We start from the raw sequence: 21,758 nt of genomic DNA on the forward strand, positions 1-21,758 counted from the left end.
AACTAAGCCACAGTTAGCTAGACACAGGTATGGATACGGCTGGAACTAGCTATGAATGTCTGTAATACTTAAAACTAGTATAAAAATATGTTCCTCGCCTTAACAGTGACTCTATTATGAAGGACAAAAAAATGAGAAATTCGGTTCAAATAATCATGTTTTAAATTTTAAAATTCCGTATTTTTGTATCACAACTCGTACTCACCATGCTGACAGTCTGTTGATCAATCCCGTTCGAAAGTGCCACGGTACCGTTCGCAGCACTCGCTGCCGCGCTACCGTTGACGCCGGGTGCTCCCGTCACACTGACCGCCCCGTTCAGCGCACCCGGTGGCGCTGCGCCACCGTTCGGCGTTGCATTCACATTGGTGGAGGCGCCTGGTGATCCACCGTTCGCGTTCATGGCGGCAGCCATTCCAGCAGCCACCGGCACCCCATTACCTGACCCGGCCCCGCTGACCATGGTAGATGGCAGTGATAGTGGTGCCAGCGATACGGCTATCGACGTTGCTGGCGGGGCGCCCAATACTGACGAGGGGCTAAATTGACTGACAGACTTTGGGAGAGAGATGAATAAAGGAATAAAAGGGTAAAATTATTAGAATACACATCCGAGCTAAGGTTTCTTGCAGGTTACTCTAGATCTACTTACATTTCGCAACGTTTGTGTCGTGGCGACGGCATTCATCTGAGCGGCGGCGGCTGCTGCTGCAGCTGCAACGGCTGCATTGTGATGGTCCTGCTGCTGCTTCAGTGTGCTGAGCGAATGCTGATCCAACGTCACCGCCCCACCTCCTCCTCCTCCACCGCCACCGCCGCCACCGCCACCACCACCCCCAGCACTACCACCACCGCCGGCTCCCGTGGCGCCTTTCACCACCTGTACCGACAGACTGTCTGTGCTGACGGTTTGTGCTGCGCCCGGCGGGAAACCGGGTGTGCCCGGAAACGGTCCCATCCCCTGGACCATCTGCTATTGTTGTGAGAGCGATGAGGAAAGGGGGAAAAAATAATAAACAGATTAAAATGTGGTACAACCGGTTAATACGGAAGCGCAGTAGAACATGGTGTTCAGGTGAAATTTCTTGTTGGCACAACTTCAGGCTACCAGAGCCTGGAATCTCATTAGGCATACAATTTGAAGAATAATCGTTGGGAGCAATATTCTGGTGGTTGATTTTGCATACGATTTTCATAGTAATGCGCTGCTATCGAGCAGGAGTTTCAGGAAGGAAAAAGAAACCACAAGAGTTCCAACCAACTGCACAAAATCGGACAGCTACGTACAGAAGAACTATTCCTGGAGGGCAAAATTTCGGGACAAGGTACGTTGACCACCTCTGTGACAAGCATCATGTGTTGAAAATGTCTCGAAGGCATAGCCGGCAGTAAGAAACCAAAACAACGGCCCTTTCTCCCTATGCAGAAATAATATTGAGTGTGGTAAACCGAGACCGGCTGATGTTCGGGGTTCCTAAAACGGTTTCAATGAGCTGGGTGGTGTCTCCCCAAGGAAGGATTGGAGCCTGTCCATGAAGAAAATGTGTTTTGGCACTTCCGGGGCAATAGGAGAAAATTGTGGCTCTGTGTGTTTGGTTTCTATTTAACGTACCAGGGGTTTTCCCCCTAATCGAGCCACTCATAAAATACGCATGAGCTTGCAACGATGCAACGATCGGACATAATAGCAAATGTCGTTCCGAGGGTGAAGCTTTTAACCTTCCACTCTTCCAGGGTGTGGAGATGGTGTGCATTGCACACCAAATGCGAACCACTCGCTCGGTACAGTAGGTTGTTTATTTTAATTTTTTCTCTCCCCTGTGAAAGGCTTTTATTCAGCGCTGCACCGCCGGAACGATTCGGTTGGCTGGAGAAGGTCTATCTAAAGTAAGGTTGAGGTTACTGATAAAAAGATAGATTTATCTCGTTCATTGTGGCGCAGGAGCTCAGTTTCAAAGCATGCAGCATCATTGGTAAACCGGTTGGAAACGGATGGACTGGAACCGGGTTAAAGGATCGCGGGTCCGAATGGAAGGGTTTGAAATAACAGTCGAATTGTGGTGAGTTCATCGCTGGTCAGGCAGAACTATGTTGCATACGACCACAATTGCTTTTGTACACCCGTCTGGTACTTTGGAAAAGGGGCACTCTTTCCTGTGCAACAAATTTTCCGGAAGTTTACGGCAGACATTGTGTGGGAATGTTATGGAACACTGGAGTCACACTGTTTTTGGGCCATCGGGAGACCAGGCAAGACAATGCAGTGCAGTGTGTGTGTGGTATGACAAAGTTTTCCCACTATACGGTTCTTTTACGTTATGGACGGCAGGATGCCACACTGACAATCGAGTGCTTCAGAATCGCGTGTGCCGAATGTGAGAGAAATGGACTCCAACTAATCTGGAGCAAATGGGAAAGTTTCGTCTATTTTCTTAAAACAATGCACGAAATTCAATCTGCTAGTTTTGGAGCTGATTTAAAAATAATTTTTGGATAAAGCTTTTTGCTAAATTATGTAGCATTCTGTGTTGCACGCAATCTATCGTTCTGTAAACATTGCTAAACGCAGCAGCTTCAACAGTCAATTAGGGTGTCTCAAGCGTAGTAAGCAAACAGCTGTTATGTTATTCTAAGAATCAGCCATCGAAAACCAATTTAGAAACACTGCCTAAGAGGTGAACGTTGCTCAGTTCGAAAACTACTTAAACTCGACCATAATCCTTCAGGAAGGCGTAAAATCCCCGATCAAAGAGTAAACCATCCGGAATGTAGCCTACCACTGCCTACCAAAGCCAAAGCTTCTGCTCGTTTGCCTTCTGCGTACCCTTCAGCATCCACCCTTTGTGTTCGGCCGTGTTTTGCTCCGAACGGATAGAACTCCTGCTCAACTAAAAACAAATCCTGTCACTTTTCTGTTGCCCTCCCCCACCCCGCCCGGTATAAGCCACCGAAGACAGTTTTAATCTCTTTCGCAAAGCTTTGCCCTTCGACAAGCTCCACACACTCCGAGGAATGACATTCTGCTCCCTCAACCGATCGGTATGGTAGCTCCCCTACTAATACGCCTCGCAAAAATTACTTCTCTACCCTTTTTCAACCACCGGCTCTCATTTATTTCTTCATCAGCCAGCGTGGTGTTGGACACTGTAACAGAGCAGCTCCACTTGAGGTTTTTTTGGGGGGAAAGAGAATGGTGAAGCAAACTTTAATTCGAACGCTCGGGATTACGGTTCGGAGAAGATGCCGGTAGAATTGGTGATTACGAAAAATAGGAAATTAGTTCATTAGTGCAAACGAGTGGAACAACGGTTGGGTAAAGTTATGACCAAAAGGTGCGAGGTTAAAGCAATGGAAACTAACCAGAAAACGGTGCCAAATTACAAAATCGTTCAATAGGGAAGCGTCCAACAGGGAATTCATCGAGACGAGACGGGAACGAAAGTATGCCAAGAAAATGGGAAAGGTTAATAGTTAACGAATAAATCAAATGGGAATGGTTTAAAGATGAGACACGTGCAGTTGGTCCAACGTCCAATGGATTTAATTAAGCTCGAATAATCATCGACAAGGAACATAATTTCGCCGCGCCCGGGGAAGTGACATAAGTTCCCGTACACGGGGTACAGAACACGGTGGCAATAACACCCTAAAGTAATTAATCGTGTAGCTTGATGTGTAACAATTGTAACAACACCGTCACCGGCCGACCCGGTTTCCTTGGAGCGAGCTTACATACTCGACGTGTTGCACGGTGTCTCGGTTAAACTTCCGATTGGCATTTTCGCACAGCAGCAACAACGCTCAATTCCAGGAAGATGTTGAACGACCAGAAACATCACCCGTGGTAATCCGTTTCGTAACGGACGCACCCGGTAGCATTTCCGGCCAAACCGAAGCAATCGTGGCGAAGGACAGACACCAACAGGGTATGCGCCCGGTGGATCGTGTTGTACGGCGAGAAGGAGAGAAATTATGGCTGCCGGTGATGGCCAACGTTTAAACCTGGGACACTAAATCCTTTCTTCTTCAAACCGGATAGTATCACTCGCACCATTCTCTCTCTCTCTGAGTGTCTCGAACGCCGGAAGCGTATCACACGAAACGATTCGTATTTACCCAACCCTTATTTGTCTATTAGTGCCATCCTTTTCCCTGCTGGCGATATTAATTCCTCCAGCACCGTATAGGCAGCCAATATTCAATCGTGTTGAGTTATCCCGAGTTTCCGGGGCGAGCGTGCGGATCCAGACCGAGAGGACCAGAACTGAACGCGATGCGTTCCTACGTACACCACAATCGGTCTCGCTGTGCAGCTGTGCTTGGGACAGCCGTGATGCTAAACTATGTGCTTTCGATAAACAACTTTGAAATGAGATCTGGGCATAAATAATGCATCCCCGCATAATGCAGCTCACTGACCACCTCTCTGCCACCTCACTCGAACCGGGTCGGGTTGCACCGTTGCGCATTAGCTTCCACATTTTGTGCGCCACCACCGATGTCCAGTGCCCCGTGGCTATGAGTGGTACAGTAGAGGTGAATTGTTGAACAAAGCGTCATGTTGTATTCAGGGGGCGCAAGTGTTCAACAGTGCTAGCGGAATAGAAGAATAGGGGAAAAAAGCACCTCGAATGTAGGGAATTGTGTTTCATCCACTACTACCTGGTGTAGAATTGGGATGCAACCCTAACGATAAAGCGATCGGCAATTCATGCAACGAGTCATGCAGTGGCTTCCACATCGAGAAGGACAAAAGAAGGCTCCAGTGAGGATGGAGTGGCGATTACATAAAGCACCACCAGAACGGGGGCACTTATGCTGATGATCCCCTCGTCTAAATCGTCCAGTCGCGTGTTTTTGCTGGACCGGACTTTTCTACGGTACCGAATGGCGGAATGTGTGCGTGATGATAGATTTGGCGAATTTTGAACCAAGCAACACATTCTGGTAAAAACAAGAATGAACTTATCGTGTTTTCCAACAGGTTCGTCCTAAGGTATTGCGCTTTGTGTGAAACTCTGAAGGCAAGAAAAAAACTTCCCTTTTTCAAAGTATTCGTTCACGTGGAGTAACGAGCTCTTGCACTTCAACCTGATGAATGACACAACAGCCGAGATGTGTGTGTGTGTGCGTGTCTGTTTTTTTGCCGGGAGGAGGTTTTGTTTTCATACACAGAACCTATCGGTTCGATGTTTCGACGATGTGAGGCAGCTGTGTTTTTGGGGAGAGATATGTTGACAGGAACGATCGGAAAATATTCCGAGGCTACGTTGCCGTACGGGCGGTCATCATCACTTGCTCCTGCAATCCATCCACACCGCGGAATGGATGGCGCAGTAAAAGATCACGCTGACATCGAAGATCATTTTCCGAAACAAACTGTGACATCCAGAAGTGTCCGTGTCGTCGTCACACAACACGTCAATGTATTTTCAGCAACTTTCATCATCCTGGGGTAGTAGCGATAAATTTGACGCGAAAAATGTGTTCCCTCGCACTATGGAGGACACTCCGTTCGCACACACACACACACAGAATGACCAATACAGAGGGCTCAAAGAGAGGGAAGATTCCCGGTGAGAGCTGGCGTTTGATTAATTGATGTTTCGCTCAACTTTCGGTTACATTCCCTTTCCTGCGTTGTGCGCCTATGTACGCAGGATGTCCTGGCGTTCTGGGCGGGGATGCTGAAGCGATGAAAACATAACGCCCAATTTCAGCTAATAACGAAGCAACAGCAAGCCAACAACTTTCGTTTGCGTCAACACGGTTTCGGATGCAAAGAGCCAGGGACCCACTCGCTCCAACCAAACGGGTTGAATGATTAGCAACAAGCAATCCATTAGGCGCCGAGCACAAGAAGGATAGAGTTGCGTTTCGGTTCCAAATTCGGTCCCAGTGCGGGTGAATGAAGCCTCTAGGTCCTTGTTGGGCTCGAGAGAACTTTCGGAAGCAATCCGTTAAATAGTTTCTTCTCGAACTCGGCTTTCAACTCCTCCCAAAGCTTCCAAACATGATGAGAAATGACAAACTGTGCCCTTTTCAGGAGGAGAGTTGCCTGAGCAAAGTACATTTACAAAACAAGACATAACAGGGGCCTTTGCCTGTTGTTCTGGCCCAACAAACACACACACACATGAACGCTCGCAACCCCGAAAAAGGGGAAAAACAGAACAATAAATTAGCAGCCAAACTTTAACGGGCGTAAGTTTTCCGCGCATTCACCCGAACGACCGCAGAGTTGGCGGTGCCGCCGCCGGAGACAAGTCAACGAAAATTTTAAACCAAAACTTTGACGGTGGCGAAAAGATTGATCGTTGCTATCCGTTGCTGTGCGGTGGTGGATGAAAATTTCCACAAAACCCCAACCGTCACCAGCAGCAACTTCTCCACTTTTGCGAAGTTTTGCGAGCAGCGAGATCGGGCCAGCGTTCGAGCAAGTTTTGTTGGTGAGGGACGAAACCCTTGAGCAGGATGGAGGATAATTTTTATGCTCCATCCGGAGGAAAACGGCACTGATCTGAGCGTATGTATTTTTAATCGCGACTGGTTGTGTTTAGCAAGTTTCTATTTCATTTCGGTTTCCCGGGCAGGGATTAAACACGGGGATCGCTGGAAACGGGGGAGTGTAAAGATGGGGTGGAAGCGGCAGCACAAATCAAAAGGAAGCTGTGCGTTCTCAGTCAGCACTATTAATCACGGGCTGGCTGGCTGGCTGGCTGGCTGCGCTACGCTGCTGGTGTTTAGGAAAAGCTGGAAAGTTTCGCCGCCTGTAATTGATGTACGGTGCCGCGCCGTGATTAATTAAGAACGAACACAGCCGTGCAAGTCGAGTTTTGCCGTTGGGCGCAGTGAGAGAGAGTTTAGGTTGCGAGCATGATTAGCTTTCTGCAGTATATCATTAATTTTTGTTTGGTGTGGAGCATTGAATCAACAATTTGGGATGAGATCCGGAAGCTTATTTCCCATTCTTTTTGGATTCTTTTAAAATTAAAATTTATATAGCAAAAAATCGAAGAATCTAATGATATTTTTGATATAGGTTTCAGAATATAGGATCAGAACTTCAATATCGCTCACAGCTGTAGAGTTGAAAGGATGTACGCCGTTCCTATCCATCCACACCTGATTGGGATTAATGTCCGGATGTCACGTGCACACCGTAATGTGATCTCACGAGAATACCTTGACGAGATGAACACATTTTTTATCTTGTACCTAATAATGGTGCTCAGATTCAAGCACGTTTGATGCTCCCTAGAGAAATTTAAAGTAACATGGTTTACGTTATTGGTTGAAATCACTCTGTCATGCCCTCAAGGAAAGGTTTTCTAGCCGCGAATATGTCATCCAATAGGTCCATAGATCCATAGATCTAAAATAGGGGATATTGATGAAGGAGTTTGATTATTTTCATTTAGCCCTATCATACTTCTTCCCCCTCAGCAGTTAAAGGACTTCATTTGCTTGAACTCTGGTATGGATACAAATTCCCCCCCCCCCTGTTGGTGCTAAACAAAACAGCATCGACTGGTTTAATTTTCTCTCAATTTCTCTTCACCAATCCAATCGTCGGTTGAAGTTGTATCCCTGATTAAAATAGCCCTCACCGGGGTCCCATTTTCGACCGATCCCGTTGATGAAGAGAAGATTTTCGACGTGTTTAAACCCTAGTTTTATTGCATCCAGTTTCGGTGAAGCAATTGTTGTGCGCTTGCTCCCAATTCTACGTATCCTCCAACCCGGGTTTGCTGCGAGACAAGTGGATTACGAAACTATGCGAAACAAGCAGTCCCAGCACGATCAAAGCCGGCTCAAAGAGTTTTTCCCACCAGGCAATGGGAAGGAAGTGCTGTACCGGACGGGGAAAATGGGGAGAAATGTTTGGAATGTTGTGCAATTCGATGCACAAGAAGAAGTATTTGGACCGTAAATTGCATGAACATACAGCCTGAAGGATGAGGTCGTAACATCCTGCAGCAGCATGTCACCGTTTTCTGACAGACTTTCCTTGCCTTCATGAACATAAAATACGAGCAGGGAAGATGCTGTGGTTAATCGTTGCGATCGAAAGTGTATCAGTAATCCATTGTTTCACCGGGTTTCAAAAGCAATTTCGATTAGGAGGCTGCTGATACGTTAGCAATTCTTAGACTATCATTTAGAGTGAAATTGATCTCATCAGGTACCGGATGGCGCTTCTCTATCGAATGACTGGCAAGTGTAGGAGTCTAAATTTTCAAACGCTTGGTGGTATGTTATCCAGTTGGTTTAGTTGGTTGTTAGGAAATCGATTCCACGAATTGTAAATTGTACAACATATCTTTGAAGCTTCTAGTGCAAGCCGCAACATATAGGGTGAGTGGCGCCCTCGGAGCTCCTCGATATCAAATCTGTGCTCGCTCTTTCAGCATAGCAACAAACAAAATGGAACAAGAATTTTCAAAAACTTGTTCAACGATACATAACATTAATTTATTTCGAAAAGTACAAGACGAATGTACGAGAGGTTTGTCTGCACGCTGCTTTGTGTGTTTTTGGTTGCGCCCAACAAGGATTATAGGTTCGTTTCGGTTCGGGATTTATGTTTTACGTCCAGAACGTGCACAAAACAATGCAAACAGTGTATACGACTGAGCTGAAAACATACATATTATGGCTGCAAAAAAAAAACATCACCTTCTGGTTCGAAATGATGAGTGATTTATGGTTGCTGTTCGTGTGTTTAGCCACAAGTACAGGAGGGCAGACATACCACCACCAACACCAACGTCTAATGTGAAAGCAAAAGGCGACAACACCACCCCGAACGCCGATAGAAAAAAATGGTTGCATACCGCAAAACGAATTTATTTGATTTTATCAAGCATCTCATCGGTGGTTGGAGTTTTTGCGTTGCAATGAAGATTTATTGCTTGGCAACAGCAAACAAGTAGCATCCGTACGGAAGGATTAGTGACGGATCATCTCTCCGTACGGGGGGTTCTCTCCGTAGTGAAGGATTAATCCACTTGCATTTTATCACCGGAGCACCCCAGTACGACAACAATCGTTGGTGAGTGGGGTTTTCAACGTAAAGTATTATAATTTGTATGATGAAGCACAGTCAGAAAACAGTCGAATGAGAATCTCGGAGAATGTATAAAATAAACCACATTCTTTTTAAATGTACTTAGAAGAAGCTGAAGAATTCGCGGAGTTTCGGATCGATGTGTGTTGCAATATTTACCAAGCGTCGTGTTCAGATTCCAAATTCGAAGAGAGATATAATTGTGTTTTCTGCCCTATTTATAAACTTTCTGAGTGCCCCCCACGCGAGCGACACTCATCCTTACTCACTGTATACTTGAAATATTTCGTTTATCAAAAACTTGACGAAACTAGCTTTCGTCAAGTATGGTGTGACGTCTAAGCGTAAACAAAACATCTAAACGTAAACATACTCCCCCCCATGACAGAATGTCATAACAAAATAACTAACACGCGGTACTAACAGGACGGTTTCGCAACAGGTAAAACGCAAATTTTCGTAACAGGACGCGTGACTAATCCCTTTGCCGTTTTCAGCTTCACTACACGAGTAAGCTGATCCTCTCCAGGGTGTACATCAATGATGCGCGCCAGTGGCCAGCGGGTGATGGGGAGGGAATCGTCCACAAGGATGACCAGCCTGCCGGGAACGATTTCGCATCGAACCGCAACCTTATTGTCCTTCTGCATTTCCTGCAAATACTCGGTGGTCCAATGCTTCCAGAAACGTTGCACGAGTAATTGCCAGGTTTGTAGTTCATCCAAAGTGTAGGTCTTCAGGCGCGTGTAGTCGGGAACGGGGACGGCGTACATGGAAGTACCGATCAGGAAGTGCGCAGGAGTAAGCGCGGCCAAATCGTTCGGGTCATCCGTCATCGGCAGCAAGGGACGCGAGTTCATCGCCGCTTCTATCTGCTGAAGAACGGTGCTGTACCCTTCGTAAGACAGCCTCGAGCTGCCCAGATGCCGGTAGAGATGTCGTTTGGCTGTCTTCACCGCAGCCTCCCACAATCCACCGAAATGTGGAGCCTTAGGTGGAGTAAAGTGCCAGGTAATCCCCATGTCAGAGCAGTTGGTGGCGATGATGTTTTGCTGTTGCTCACTCTGAAATAACTCGAATAATTCTTTTAGCTCGTGTGACGCACCTTCGAAATTTTTCCCGTTGTCGGAGTGTATATCCGACGGTAGCCCGCGCCGGGCTGTGAAGCGGTGTAAAGCGGCCAAGAACCCTGCAGTGGTGAGATCGCTGACCAGCTCCAGGTGAACCGCCTTGGTTGCAAAACAAACGAAAACACACAAATAACATTTGGCAGCGGCAGCTCTCTTGTACGTCGGCTTAAGATAAAATGGGCCGGCGTAATCCACTCCAGTAATAGAAAACGGCCGGCTCGGAGTGATGCGTTGATACGGAAGTTGGCCGGTTTGTTGTTGCACTAGGGCGGGATCCTGTCGTATGCAACGAAAACAATTACGGACTACTCCTTTCACTAATCTCCGTCCGTCGAGCGGCCAATATTCTTCTCGAATCTGGGAAAGTAATAGTCTTCCCCCGCCATGCATCAGCTTTTCATGAAAGTGGTATGCGATGAGACGAGCAAACGGATGTTTCTTGGGAAGTAGGATAGGGTGTTTGAACTGGTAGGGAAGCTGTGCAAGCTTCAATCGGCCACCCACTCGCATTATTCCTTCCTCATCGAGGAATGGATTCAAGCGCCGTAGAGGTGAGCGCCGCCCTACAGTTTCTCCTTTTTTCAGCAGCCGGATCTCCGATGAAAACTCGTCTTGTTGCGCCAGCTTGCATAATGCGAGTTTAGCTGCTTCCAGGAACTTAGGTGTGATCGCGGATGTAGTAACTGGTGACGATTGTTGTGTGCGTGTCTTGTGTTTGGTATTGTGTATGAATCGTGTGCAATATGCGATTACATGTAACAATTTGGTGTATGACGACCACAAATCGAACCAAGGGTGAGTGGTCTGTACATTTGCGACTACAGCACTCACCTGACGAATTTCAATATCAGCTTCGGCCGCCAGCAATGGATTCGAAATCGGCCAATCAGAAGCAGGTAACCTCAACCACTCGGGACCGCAACTCCATATCGAACTTTTCAGCATGTCCACTGCTGACATCCCACGAGATACCAGGTCGGCGGGATTTGTTGAGCCGGGAATGTGTTTCCACTGACGAGGATGTGAATAGTTCTGGATCTCAGCAACACGATTAGCCACAAAGGTTTTCCAGGTGTTGGGTGGTGACGCAATCCAGTTTAGCATGACCGTGGAATCCGACCAGAAGAACGAATCGGTGACTTCGATTTGCATTGCTTGTCGAACACGATGATGCAGATGAGCTCCTAACACGGCTGCGCACAGTTCCAGTCTTGGCAGCGTGACGCGTTTCAGTGGGGCCACTCGAGATTTTGATGCGAGCAAACTAACTCGAACGTGCCCCTGCTGGTCTTCACAACGTGCGTAAATACAGGCACCATACGCTACCTCTGACGCGTCTGCAAATGTATGGAATTGTATTTTGGAGTTTGGTAAGAGCACATACCTATCACGTTTGAAGTCAGCCAAATCTTTCCAATCATCATTAACAGCCTTCCATTTGTTATAGATGTGAACGGGAACCGGATCGTCCCATCCGATCTTCTGCAGCCACAATTCCTGCATGAGCAGCTTCGCACGTATAATGACCGGAGCGATCAATCCAAGGGGATCGAATATTCGGGCAATATTCGATAATATTGATCTCATGGTGATGGTGGTTGTATCGACTGCAGCTGGTGATTCGAAACACAACACGTCGAGTTCGGGTTTCCATATGATGCCAAGAGCCTTTACCTTCTCGTTTGGCACAAACTGCAGCGAGGATTGTGTACCGATATGCTCCGCTGGTAAACCGGAGAGCACTTCCAAACAATTTGAAGTCCACTTTCGGAGTTCGAACCCGCCCTTGGAGAGCAGATCCGATAGTTGCTGCCGAAGGCTCCGAGCTTCATCCACGCTGTTTGCTCCACCAATGAAGTCGTCAACGTAGAAATTGTGCTTAAGCGCAGGTGTGGCAAGTGGATAAGCTGCACCTTCATCTTCCGCAAGCTGCAACAGAGTACGAGTGGCCAAGAACGATGATGGAGACAAACCGTATGTCACGGTATTCAGCTCGTACAATTCCATAGGCGATTCCGGTGAGAATCGAAAAAAGATGCGAACTAAACGTCGATCATCAGGGTGCAGGATGATTTGCCGATACATTTTTGCTATATCAGCAACAACAGCGATTTTAAATGTGCAAAAACGTAGAACGATGTCTATTAGTTCATCCTGAACTATGGGTCCAACCCGCAACGTTTCATTCAGCGAATAACCAGTCGACGTTTTTGCCGAACCATCGAAAACTACTCTAACCTTTGTAGTGGTGCTTGAAGCTTTGAAAACAGGATGATGCGGTAAATAATAAGCAGCTGTATCATCAGTAGTATCAGTGCTTATAGGAGACATGTGTCCCAGTTCTAAGTACTCCTTCATGAATGCTTGGTATGCTTCTCTAAGTGCTGGATCGCGTTCTAGTCTTCGCTCAAGAAGTTCAAACCGACGGATGGCTTGAGCTCTGGACAGGCCGAGTTTTTCTCCGAAGTCGGGCTGTTTTGGTAGACGGACAATATATCTACCTGTGTCGTCACGTTCAGTGGTTGCTTTATAAAATGATTCGCAATGCCGTTCATCGGGTGAGTATGCATCATTAACCGTTAAATTTTCTAGTTGCCAAAATCGTTGTAGGGATTCTTCCAATGATGCCATGCAGACGATTGAATAGGAAGTGGTAGGATGGGTTTTAGAATGCACATTCTGATCAGCTGTGGTACCGGTCACTACCCAACCGAAAGCACTATTAATCATGACGGGTTGATGAGGTGCGGGACGAAGCTGAGTGGCATTCTCAAAGAATGCATGGTAATGACGAGCGCCGAGAATGATATCAACGGGAGCAGATTTGTAGAACATCGGATCTGCTAAATTGATGCCAGGCGGTATCTTCCAGTTTTTGGTGCAAACATCGCGCGTTGGAAGATTCGCTATCAAATTGTCGACCATCAAAAACTCAGTATTGATCGTAAACGCTGTCACTCGAGAGGCAATCTGGGCGTGTACGGATTCCCGTACTGTCTTCGTAGATTGTCCTGCTCCAACAATGGTAACGTGTACGTTACTCTTCTTCAAATTCAGCCGTTTGGCGAGTCGATCGCTAATTAGATCCGGCTGCGATGCGCTGTCCAACAGCGCGCGCGCAGGATGAGCAATTCCGAAATTATCAATGATATTCACCAAAGCAGTTTGGAGCAATACCTGCTCGGGTGCTTGCTGTAGTGCTGCTGCAAATGTGCGTTGTGTGTTATCGGTGGCCGTGTGATCGTTAGCGGTGTTGTGTGTGGGATGTGGCGGAGCGTTGTAACTAGGGCTATTCGGTGTGAAGTGCAGTTTTGTGTGGTGTGCCAAATTACAATGCCGGCATTTGTAGTGCGACGGACAATCACGAGCCATATGATTCTCGCGTAAGCAATTTATGCATAAACGCGCGGTCATCGCGAAACGATAGCGATCCTTAGGCTCCATTCCTTCAAATCGTGGGCATTTTAGCAATGAATGCGAGGAATTGCATAAAATGCAATTTGGTGTTTCATGTGACGTGGTACCAAAACTAGTTTGACGCGGAAAGGTTATTCGCCGTGAGTGATTGAGTTCATGACCCTGTGACGTATGATGGTTGTTTACTAACAACGTCTCCAATACACGCATACGACGGTGCAGGAATGTAATCAAATTGTCGTAACTAGGATCTGTGTTGCTAGATGCGTGCTCTTCCCAATCGCGCAATGTTATAATTGGCAATTTAGTGCATAGTAGATGCTCAAGTATACTGCCCCAAGAGTCCGTTTCTTCTCCTAAGTGTTGCAATATCTTTTTGTGCCTCTCAAATTCATCCACAAGATGGTGCAGTGTTGTAACGCTCTCCTTTTGAGCAGCCGGAATGGCAAACATTGCTTGCAAATGGCGTTTTTTCAGCAAATACTCATTAGAGTATCGCTCAGCCAAAGTGTTCCAGGCTAACTCATAATTAGCTGCGCTTATGGTGATTGATTCTATCACCTGAGCCGCTTCTTCTTTCACTGCGGCGCGCAAATAATGAAACTTTTGTATCGCTGGTAGATCGGCGTTGTTATGAATCAAGCACTCAAATGTGTCGCGGAAAGTCAACCATTGCATATAGTCGCCTGTGAATTCTGGCAGCGCGATGGTGGGAAGCTTGATGCCCTTAAGTGGGTTCGATCCAGTGCTCGGGTGCGCGGTAGAAGCTAGTTTTGCCTGCAGTTGAGATTGGACGTGAATCAATCTATCCTCGAAATTCTCTCGTAATGCAGCATTCTGCGTTGTTTCTTCCAGCGTGGAAGCGGAATCCTCCAACCCTTGTTGAACACTCTCCAGATCCTTGCATAATATTTCGAATTTCCTTAAACGAACCTCCACCTCTACTTGATCCCGTGCGTGAACGAAATCATCCAAAAACTTCTCGTACCGCGTAAGGGACGCCAACAAAATTGTCCGACGGGACGCCAAAACGACGGGTGGTACGGGCATTGTGCACTCGTGTGTGTGTGTGTGAGTGGGTGACCGGCAGTGTAATGCGTGATGCGGCAAAAACAGCTGTACGGTGCACGAAAATCCAAACGAAATGTGGTACGACACAGAAAACGGTGAACGATGGGTCGATCAAACTCGCGAAAGCACCAGAAATTCGAGCTATATCCTGGTCACGGCACCATGAAGAATTCGCGGAGTTTCGGATCGATGTGTGTTGCAATATTTACCAAGCGTCGTGTTCAGATTCCAAATTCGAAGAGAGATATAATTGTGTTTTCTGCCCTATTTATAAACTTTCTGAGTGCCCCCCACGCGAGCGACACTCATCCTTACTCACTGTATACTTGAAATATTTCGTTTATCAAAAACTTGACGAAACTAGCTTTCGTCAAGTATGGTGTGACGTCTAAGCGTAAACAAAACATCTAAACGTAAACAGAAGCTCAGCTGAAAAACGTAAGGTGTAACGTTGATAAAAAGGGATAGCTATCCCCCAGAAACTCGACATCTGCTGCTTCAATTAATCTTAATTAACAACCCACCAACCAGCTGAGTCCCCACCCTTCGAGCATGTATTCTATCGCTACCTGTCACTGTGACATTTAAGCCATCTTTGTTAGCACCGGGTACCTCTGCAACTGCGTACGAGTGGAAAAAGCCGAGAGGTTTCGCTTCTACCGATTGCAAACGCGTCATTGGCACACACTAACGAACGGAAGATAAATTCGAGGAGTGCGAGTCTTTAACGAGACGTCATGTGGCTCACAGCACTCGAACAAATGTGTGTGTGTCCTCTGATTTCTCGCAGCATAGTACAGGGATGGAAGAGAAGAAAGCATGCAGCAGCAGCAGCAAAATCACCTCACAACTACGGTCCGGTAGGGTATAACTCATCATCATCGGTTTAGTGAAAGCACAGTGACAAACAGAGCTCGGACGGATCTCATTCTTTCACCAGCTTACAACCATGTCACAGCCAACAACCCTCACAGGATGATATCGATTTTCCACCGCCTTTTCTATTGGCCCTTGTTGTTGCCCACGCCGGGTACGACGAAGAAGAAGTGTGAACATTTGACACTATTTAAGAGGACTATCTGTGTCTGTGTGGGTGCCATCGGAGGGTTTTTTTTCCGCTGCTGTACAACAAGCGGAGTATTTTAAATGAGCCGACACACTATTTTGCATCCCTTGTCGGCCGTAGGCAGCTGCGTAGGAAAAACGATCGACCTCCAACGCGGATGACGCAGAAAATTCGTAATACAACGCGACAGTTAACGATCCATTTGATGGCAGCAAATTTCGGCAGCCAACACGCGAGGAAAGACGATTGATGACGGGCATAGAGCAGGCAAGCTGCTGTGACGTTTGGGGTGTCGTTGGGAAGATAAGTGAGACAGGTAATGTTGGTTTTTGTTTAACTTGGCGAAATTAATAAGTCAAATCTTTGTTTAAAAATGGCTGCCGAATAAACCGTATAGATTTCAGTGGTCGATTGTTGATGGGCGCCATTACGAAAAGTACCGAGAGCGAGTTATAATTCATTTACGTTAACCTCACGCCGTTGATTGATACTAGCCTGCACATGTAATCAATCGTTCGTTTCCCAGCGGGTGATGGATGTATGCCATAATGTGGTTTAGCACCTACGAGCTATCCCCCCTCCCCCGGTTAAGACGAACCGAAACGAGTACGTTAATCAAAAATAAATAGCGCGTAAATCAGACGGTCACATACAAACGCACAGCAAAGCAGAAGTTATTCCTAAACCGATCGTGCCTTTGTTTCGGTCGAGATGCTACATGCGAGACATTGTGCCGGTTACGGTTGGCAGTTGAAGGGCACCAAAAGCCAGTCTGTGACATACATAATAGAGAACAACGACCGTATCGCCACGTGAAGGCAAATCAAGCCGTTTCGAAGAAGCATGCCAAAATCGATAGGCTGCCAGTAAATAAGGGCATTGAAACGATCGCCTGAGTTAGCATAAATTCCCACCGGGTCCTAACACTTTTGGTGGAGTTTTCCCAAATCCGAACGCCTTACCATATGCGTGTTTCGAACGAAATATTTAATAGAAGGTTAAAAATAGCCCAAAACTATCGCGCCCCGAAGATGTTCTCCGAAGATCGAAATGAACCGAACCGCGGTGTGTCGGAACCATTTCTTCTTGGCGAGGATGGTCAAATTTGTACTTCACCAATGCTAATCGCACTCGGAAAACATAAATAATCAACAGCTGGGCCATGGTGTTTTGGCAAAACCGAAAATGCCACGTCAGCAGAGAACGATGGGCACGTGTTGCAAATAATTAACATTTCTTTATGGTTCTGCATCATTTAGTAAAGTGTCAACCCTTGCCGCCGTACACCGCCGGGAAATGTGATGATGGGGCGACGAGATTGGTTTGCGTCTTCAATTTCTGAGGAAAAAAGGGGTCTGCCGAAAGATACAACACTTGATGCACTTGATGATGTTAACACTAAATTTAAATGTTGTCTTCAGATAATCCTTTCGCCCATGTATCATCGATTCGTTTTTCTGTTGACTCTTTCTCACATTAATATTGATCTTGCAATGCATATGTACCCGATCTCAACGTTCAATGTTTGTTTGTCGCACTGCAAAAATTGGACACCCTGATTTAATGCGCACACTATCGTCTGTCAAGCAAACGCGCCATTTATGCGCTCTGCCATTTTTGAAAACGGTGAAGCGACATTAACGCATCGATAATTTCGAAAGGGTAAAGCTGTCGATTCTTGAATGCGTTTCTTCAACCGGAACCAGAAAGGTTGTTGATTATTGATGAAAAATTCGTTGTATTTACACATACATAAATAATACACTCCCGCCCCTCTATTGGGTTGGCAATAATGAATGAATGCAGCTCATTTGCATTCGGCTGCATTCACGGTGGTGTATCGGATGGTTGATTATTTATCGCGTATCACAATTACCGGCGTGTGTCTGCTGCCGATTTTGGACTGTGGTTTGAGAAGGAGTTTTATTCAAAAATATTATATTCAAAAATTTTACTCTATAATTTGGTTAGTTGAATTCTTAAATGAAAGGATGAATATGTTACATTAAATCTTTAAGGATTTTTTTACTAAAGCAATACTAGTCAACTTGGAATGTGAGCGACATTGTGTTTGCATTCTTGATAAACACTGAAACATAAGATATTTTGCACGCTGCGCCTACGAAGCAAATAGGCCTCCGCCACTAGCGCTATTGTTACAGCTAGGCGTTGAAAGGATGCCCTTTCCCATTGTACGCTGTATAAACGAACCAGAGCGAGCGAGAGAGCAAGAGAGAAGCCAACATTCTTTGCACAATTGCCGAAAACCACACCGCTCTGGGTCACACAGCAGCACCAGCTCAGTTCTAGGGCTCGGTGGAATTTTGAGCAGAGCAAATTTCAGGGCGCATGCTTTCGGAGGCTGTTTCACGAATAGGCGAATGTTTGGCATTCTTTCCATCGTTATTATTGGAAGCGCACATTAACTGTGACTGACGGGTGGGTAAGCGTTTTCAGGACCAACCCAGAATAAACGGAAGATAAGTCCTTCTCTCGAGATGAGCAGTGGCTTTAAAATACACCAGTTGTGCGGCTAAGATTGATTCATCCACATTCAACATTGATCGAGGGGCGGAATTTGGTAGACCGTCTTTCGTTTCTAGCGCTTGTCGGCATTACTTCAAAGTTGGCGTTTCTGGGAAAATAACCCGAAATTCATCATTCCATACAACACGCGCACACACACAGACACTTCAGTTGCGCTGCAGATGCATAAAGAAGCTCCCGAATGCATAGCAGTGCATGGATAATGATCGAGTGCATCGGGGCAAATTCTGCAAAGAAGATTCCCTAAACCAATCCCCCAAAAACAGGTTTTGAGTGCCAAAAAAAAAAGTTGCACATCCGCTTAAAACAGATCATAATTATCTTAACGCCCATTAGGTAGCTTGAGAACTACACGACCGATTCACCGCCTTTTGCCTGACCATGTCAGGTAAAGAACGTTGACTAAAGCGGAGTCCGAAAAGCAATTGCGTGATGTAAGGAATGGATCCCAGACAGGGAACGCAAAGTGGATGAGAAAATAAGACATATCGACGTTCACGTACATAATTTCGGACTCATTTTGACAAGGAGTTATTACGTCCAAAAAAAAAAAAATGGAAACAGTTCTAAATGCTTCACACAAAAGGATGTCTCAGGTTGAGAATTCTGCTTTGTACACGACTGTCAATCTTTTCAACTTCGGCTACTCAAATCTAGCAACAAATAGGGAAACCATTTATAAGTCTCGCAATAATTTAATGATTTTGACTACAAAGCGTTTAAACAGGTACTTAAATATACAACATTGCTTATCATGATAATATAATTACTTAACCGTCGGAATAAATATTTGAAAAGCGGTCCGCAATTTAACGCGAAAAGCTACAAATGAATTAAAGGGCTTCAGCATGATGAATGAGAAGAACCGAAGCCCACGCACCGCTTCGTGGAAGGGCCCGGTACACAAATTTCAAACGGAGCCATCCATTGTTGTTCACAGTAACGTTAGCTATGGAGCTAATTTTAAGCCTAATATCAACACCACAACCTGGGCTGAGAAGCTTCCAAGAATTCTGCACAAATTAATATGAACGCGACTGTTTGAACCCGGTAAACAGCTTCTGCCTCTGTCCGGCCCGGACAAAACGGATACCACAATGAAAAACGTGCTAATAAAACAATTTTAGGTTAAAAGCTTTCACTCATTCTAGTTGGAAAGATAGTGAAAACTCCATTATAAAACGTTCGTTTACGGGGATTTCGTTGAGGGTGATAAATTTTATGCAAAAACCGGGTTGGAATCGTTACATTGAAATGTCCATAAATATAGTTTCCACTAGTGTCAACAACCCGGAAAGTGATAAAAAATGTAATATTTTATGCAGTTTAACATTTCGGCTTAGTTTGCCATTTCCCAGAACAGCAGAATTAACCAGCAATAGGGGCTTAAGTGATGTGGGATTGTGAACGATCGAAATTTATTATTTTGATGTTTTGCACACAAACAAAAAATTGGTTTGACATGGGTCCGATCCATGCAACAGCAACATCAGAGCAACTCAGTATCGAAATAAAATGTGAATCCGGCGAGAAATGTGATTGCTAGGCCCATTTGCATCATTTATCAAAAGGTGCTGCAGCATTAAAACACGCACCACCAAATCCTATTACAGCGATACTACAACTTACTCATCGCTTTTGTTGTGCACGAAGCAATAAATTATGTTAGTTCGGGTGCAGAGTGGATTGTTTTTTGCGGGATCTGGATCCCAAGAGTGACCACAGAAGCCTTGCGTCTTCATGATGATCCAAAGAGCTATGGTATGGAGAATTCGGTAAACGATTTGCTGAATGACACCGTTAAAGACAATTCATGATGGAGAGCAAAAATTGGGTGACTCACGAGACCTTTGTCTTGGCGTTCCGATGGCGCAATAACCCTGGAACTTACCTGAAATTAGAAATGAAAAATACGCAATCAGTTTATAAAGAACAAAGGTTGTTAAGTGTTCAAATTAAGTGGACACAAAAATTTAAATTAATTTCACCGAAAGGAGTTAAAGCTCAGTGACCATTATGATCCTTTTAAGAGACTTGTTTCATAGCAAACACGTAAAATTGAAAACACTTGTCATCACCACTCGGTTGGATGGTTATACGAAACCCTTCAGAACGAAGGCGCTACGGAATATCAGCAGACACCAGAATTTTATCCTGATTTATCACCACTTGCCGCTGTCCACTGCCGAAAGTTGTCCCGGTTGTCCTCCCCCGCCCTTCTCATGCACTAAGCATTATCAAAGGATCTGCTGAGCATGGTTTCCCGACCAAGCCAGAGAATGTGCGTTGGGGAGGTCTGCCGAGCAGCTCAACTTTCCAATCTCCACACACACACACACAACCCAGGACACGGGTTGACATGAAAGAACGAGGCAAGAACAAAATTTTAACAATGTTATGCGATATATTCGAAGGTTTTCCCACCCGGAAGCTTAACGCTGCTCCGAATGGCGTCTCACCACACTCAATTTGTGGCCGTTTTGTTTAAAGCAAAGTGAGATTTTCCTGTAGAGGTGTAGGCGTCCGTCGTCCGTCGCAAGAAACCTGATAGTGCAGCAGCGTTTGCACATCACCAAACTGCTACTGTAGAATGTCGAGGTGGCTACCGTTCTGCTAAGCGCATTAGCCAGTCGGAAGCGCTGGAAACCGTTTACCATTCATCATTTTCTTTCATCTCCGGTGTATCTCTGCCAGGGTCCACTGGCACTTTGTCGGACGGTATAGATGAAGTTCCGAACTTTTTGTGAGGGATATTGTCTCGAAAGCTCTCCCGGAAAAGCCACAGCAGGAAAATATTGTTCTAAAATATTCTAGGAAACTCTGCCCGAGCTCAGCCAGTTCGTGTTTACTTAATCGAACAGAAACTCGCATCGGTTGCTGATTTTATTATTCATAGAGCATCTTAATAAACGTCGGCAGATTTCCGCGCCTCGGCAGGAAATGGCAAATCATCAATCAACGATGAGCATTAATGGAATCGAAACAATCGCATGCTTCTTCAACGGTGGTATTATTATTTACCAAGCACAATTGCTTTCTTCTAAAATTTATGCAGTTCATTTGATATCCAGGAAGATTTTAGGAAGAGGAAATTACTTTTGCACAATCCCGCGAAAGGTCTGCGGGGATTATAGATAATTTTAGGGCCCACTTAAGGAAGTTACAACGCGGTATCTATGCAGATAAGGAAAGGAAAGTTCATTATATTTGGACGATTTAAAGTAATTTAATGACGTGCCAGACCAATGAGTTACAATCCATGACAGCTGCCATGGTAAACTAAAGTAATAGTTTACCGATTTGCGTTAATAATTTCCTAACCCTGATTGAAAGCTTGCTTAACGCTTTGATCTACGCCACTGCGTGTAGACATGAGCTTAACCTAAACGGAACACGTGTAGAGCTCGCTTTGCAAAAGAAATCCTGCAAGCGTGACACACGACAATGAAAGCCCGGA

The 21,758-nt window shown here is 45.7% G+C and overlaps 1 protein-coding gene and 1 long non-coding RNA gene across 23 annotated transcripts in view; one reads left to right on the top strand and one right to left on the bottom strand.

The window, feature by feature from the left end:
• Window positions 1–21,758, bottom strand: part of LOC118510461 (AF4/FMR2 family member lilli) — a 197,286-nt gene that overhangs the window by 52,429 nt on the left and 123,099 nt on the right. For all 22 annotated transcript variants that reach the window (XM_036052303.1, XM_036052311.1, XM_036052302.1 and 19 more), the window contains 2 exons: window positions 653–973; window positions 206–556 (listed from right to left, as the gene is read on the bottom strand). In XM_036052303.1, coding sequence (XP_035908196.1) covers window positions 206–556; window positions 653–973 — 672 coding nt within the window. The remainder of the gene's footprint in view (window positions 1–205; window positions 557–652; window positions 974–21,758) is intronic.
• Window positions 9,940–13,415, top strand: LOC118510471. Its single transcript, XR_004906016.1, has 3 exons — window positions 9,940–10,081; window positions 10,162–11,570; window positions 11,648–13,415. It is a non-coding gene; the product is annotated as an uncharacterized LOC118510471 (long non-coding RNA).

This window comes from Anopheles stephensi, chromosome 3, assembly GCF_013141755.1.
Source record: "Anopheles stephensi strain Indian chromosome 3, UCI_ANSTEP_V1.0, whole genome shotgun sequence".
NCBI classification, from domain to species: Eukaryota; Metazoa; Arthropoda; class Insecta; order Diptera; family Culicidae; genus Anopheles; species Anopheles stephensi.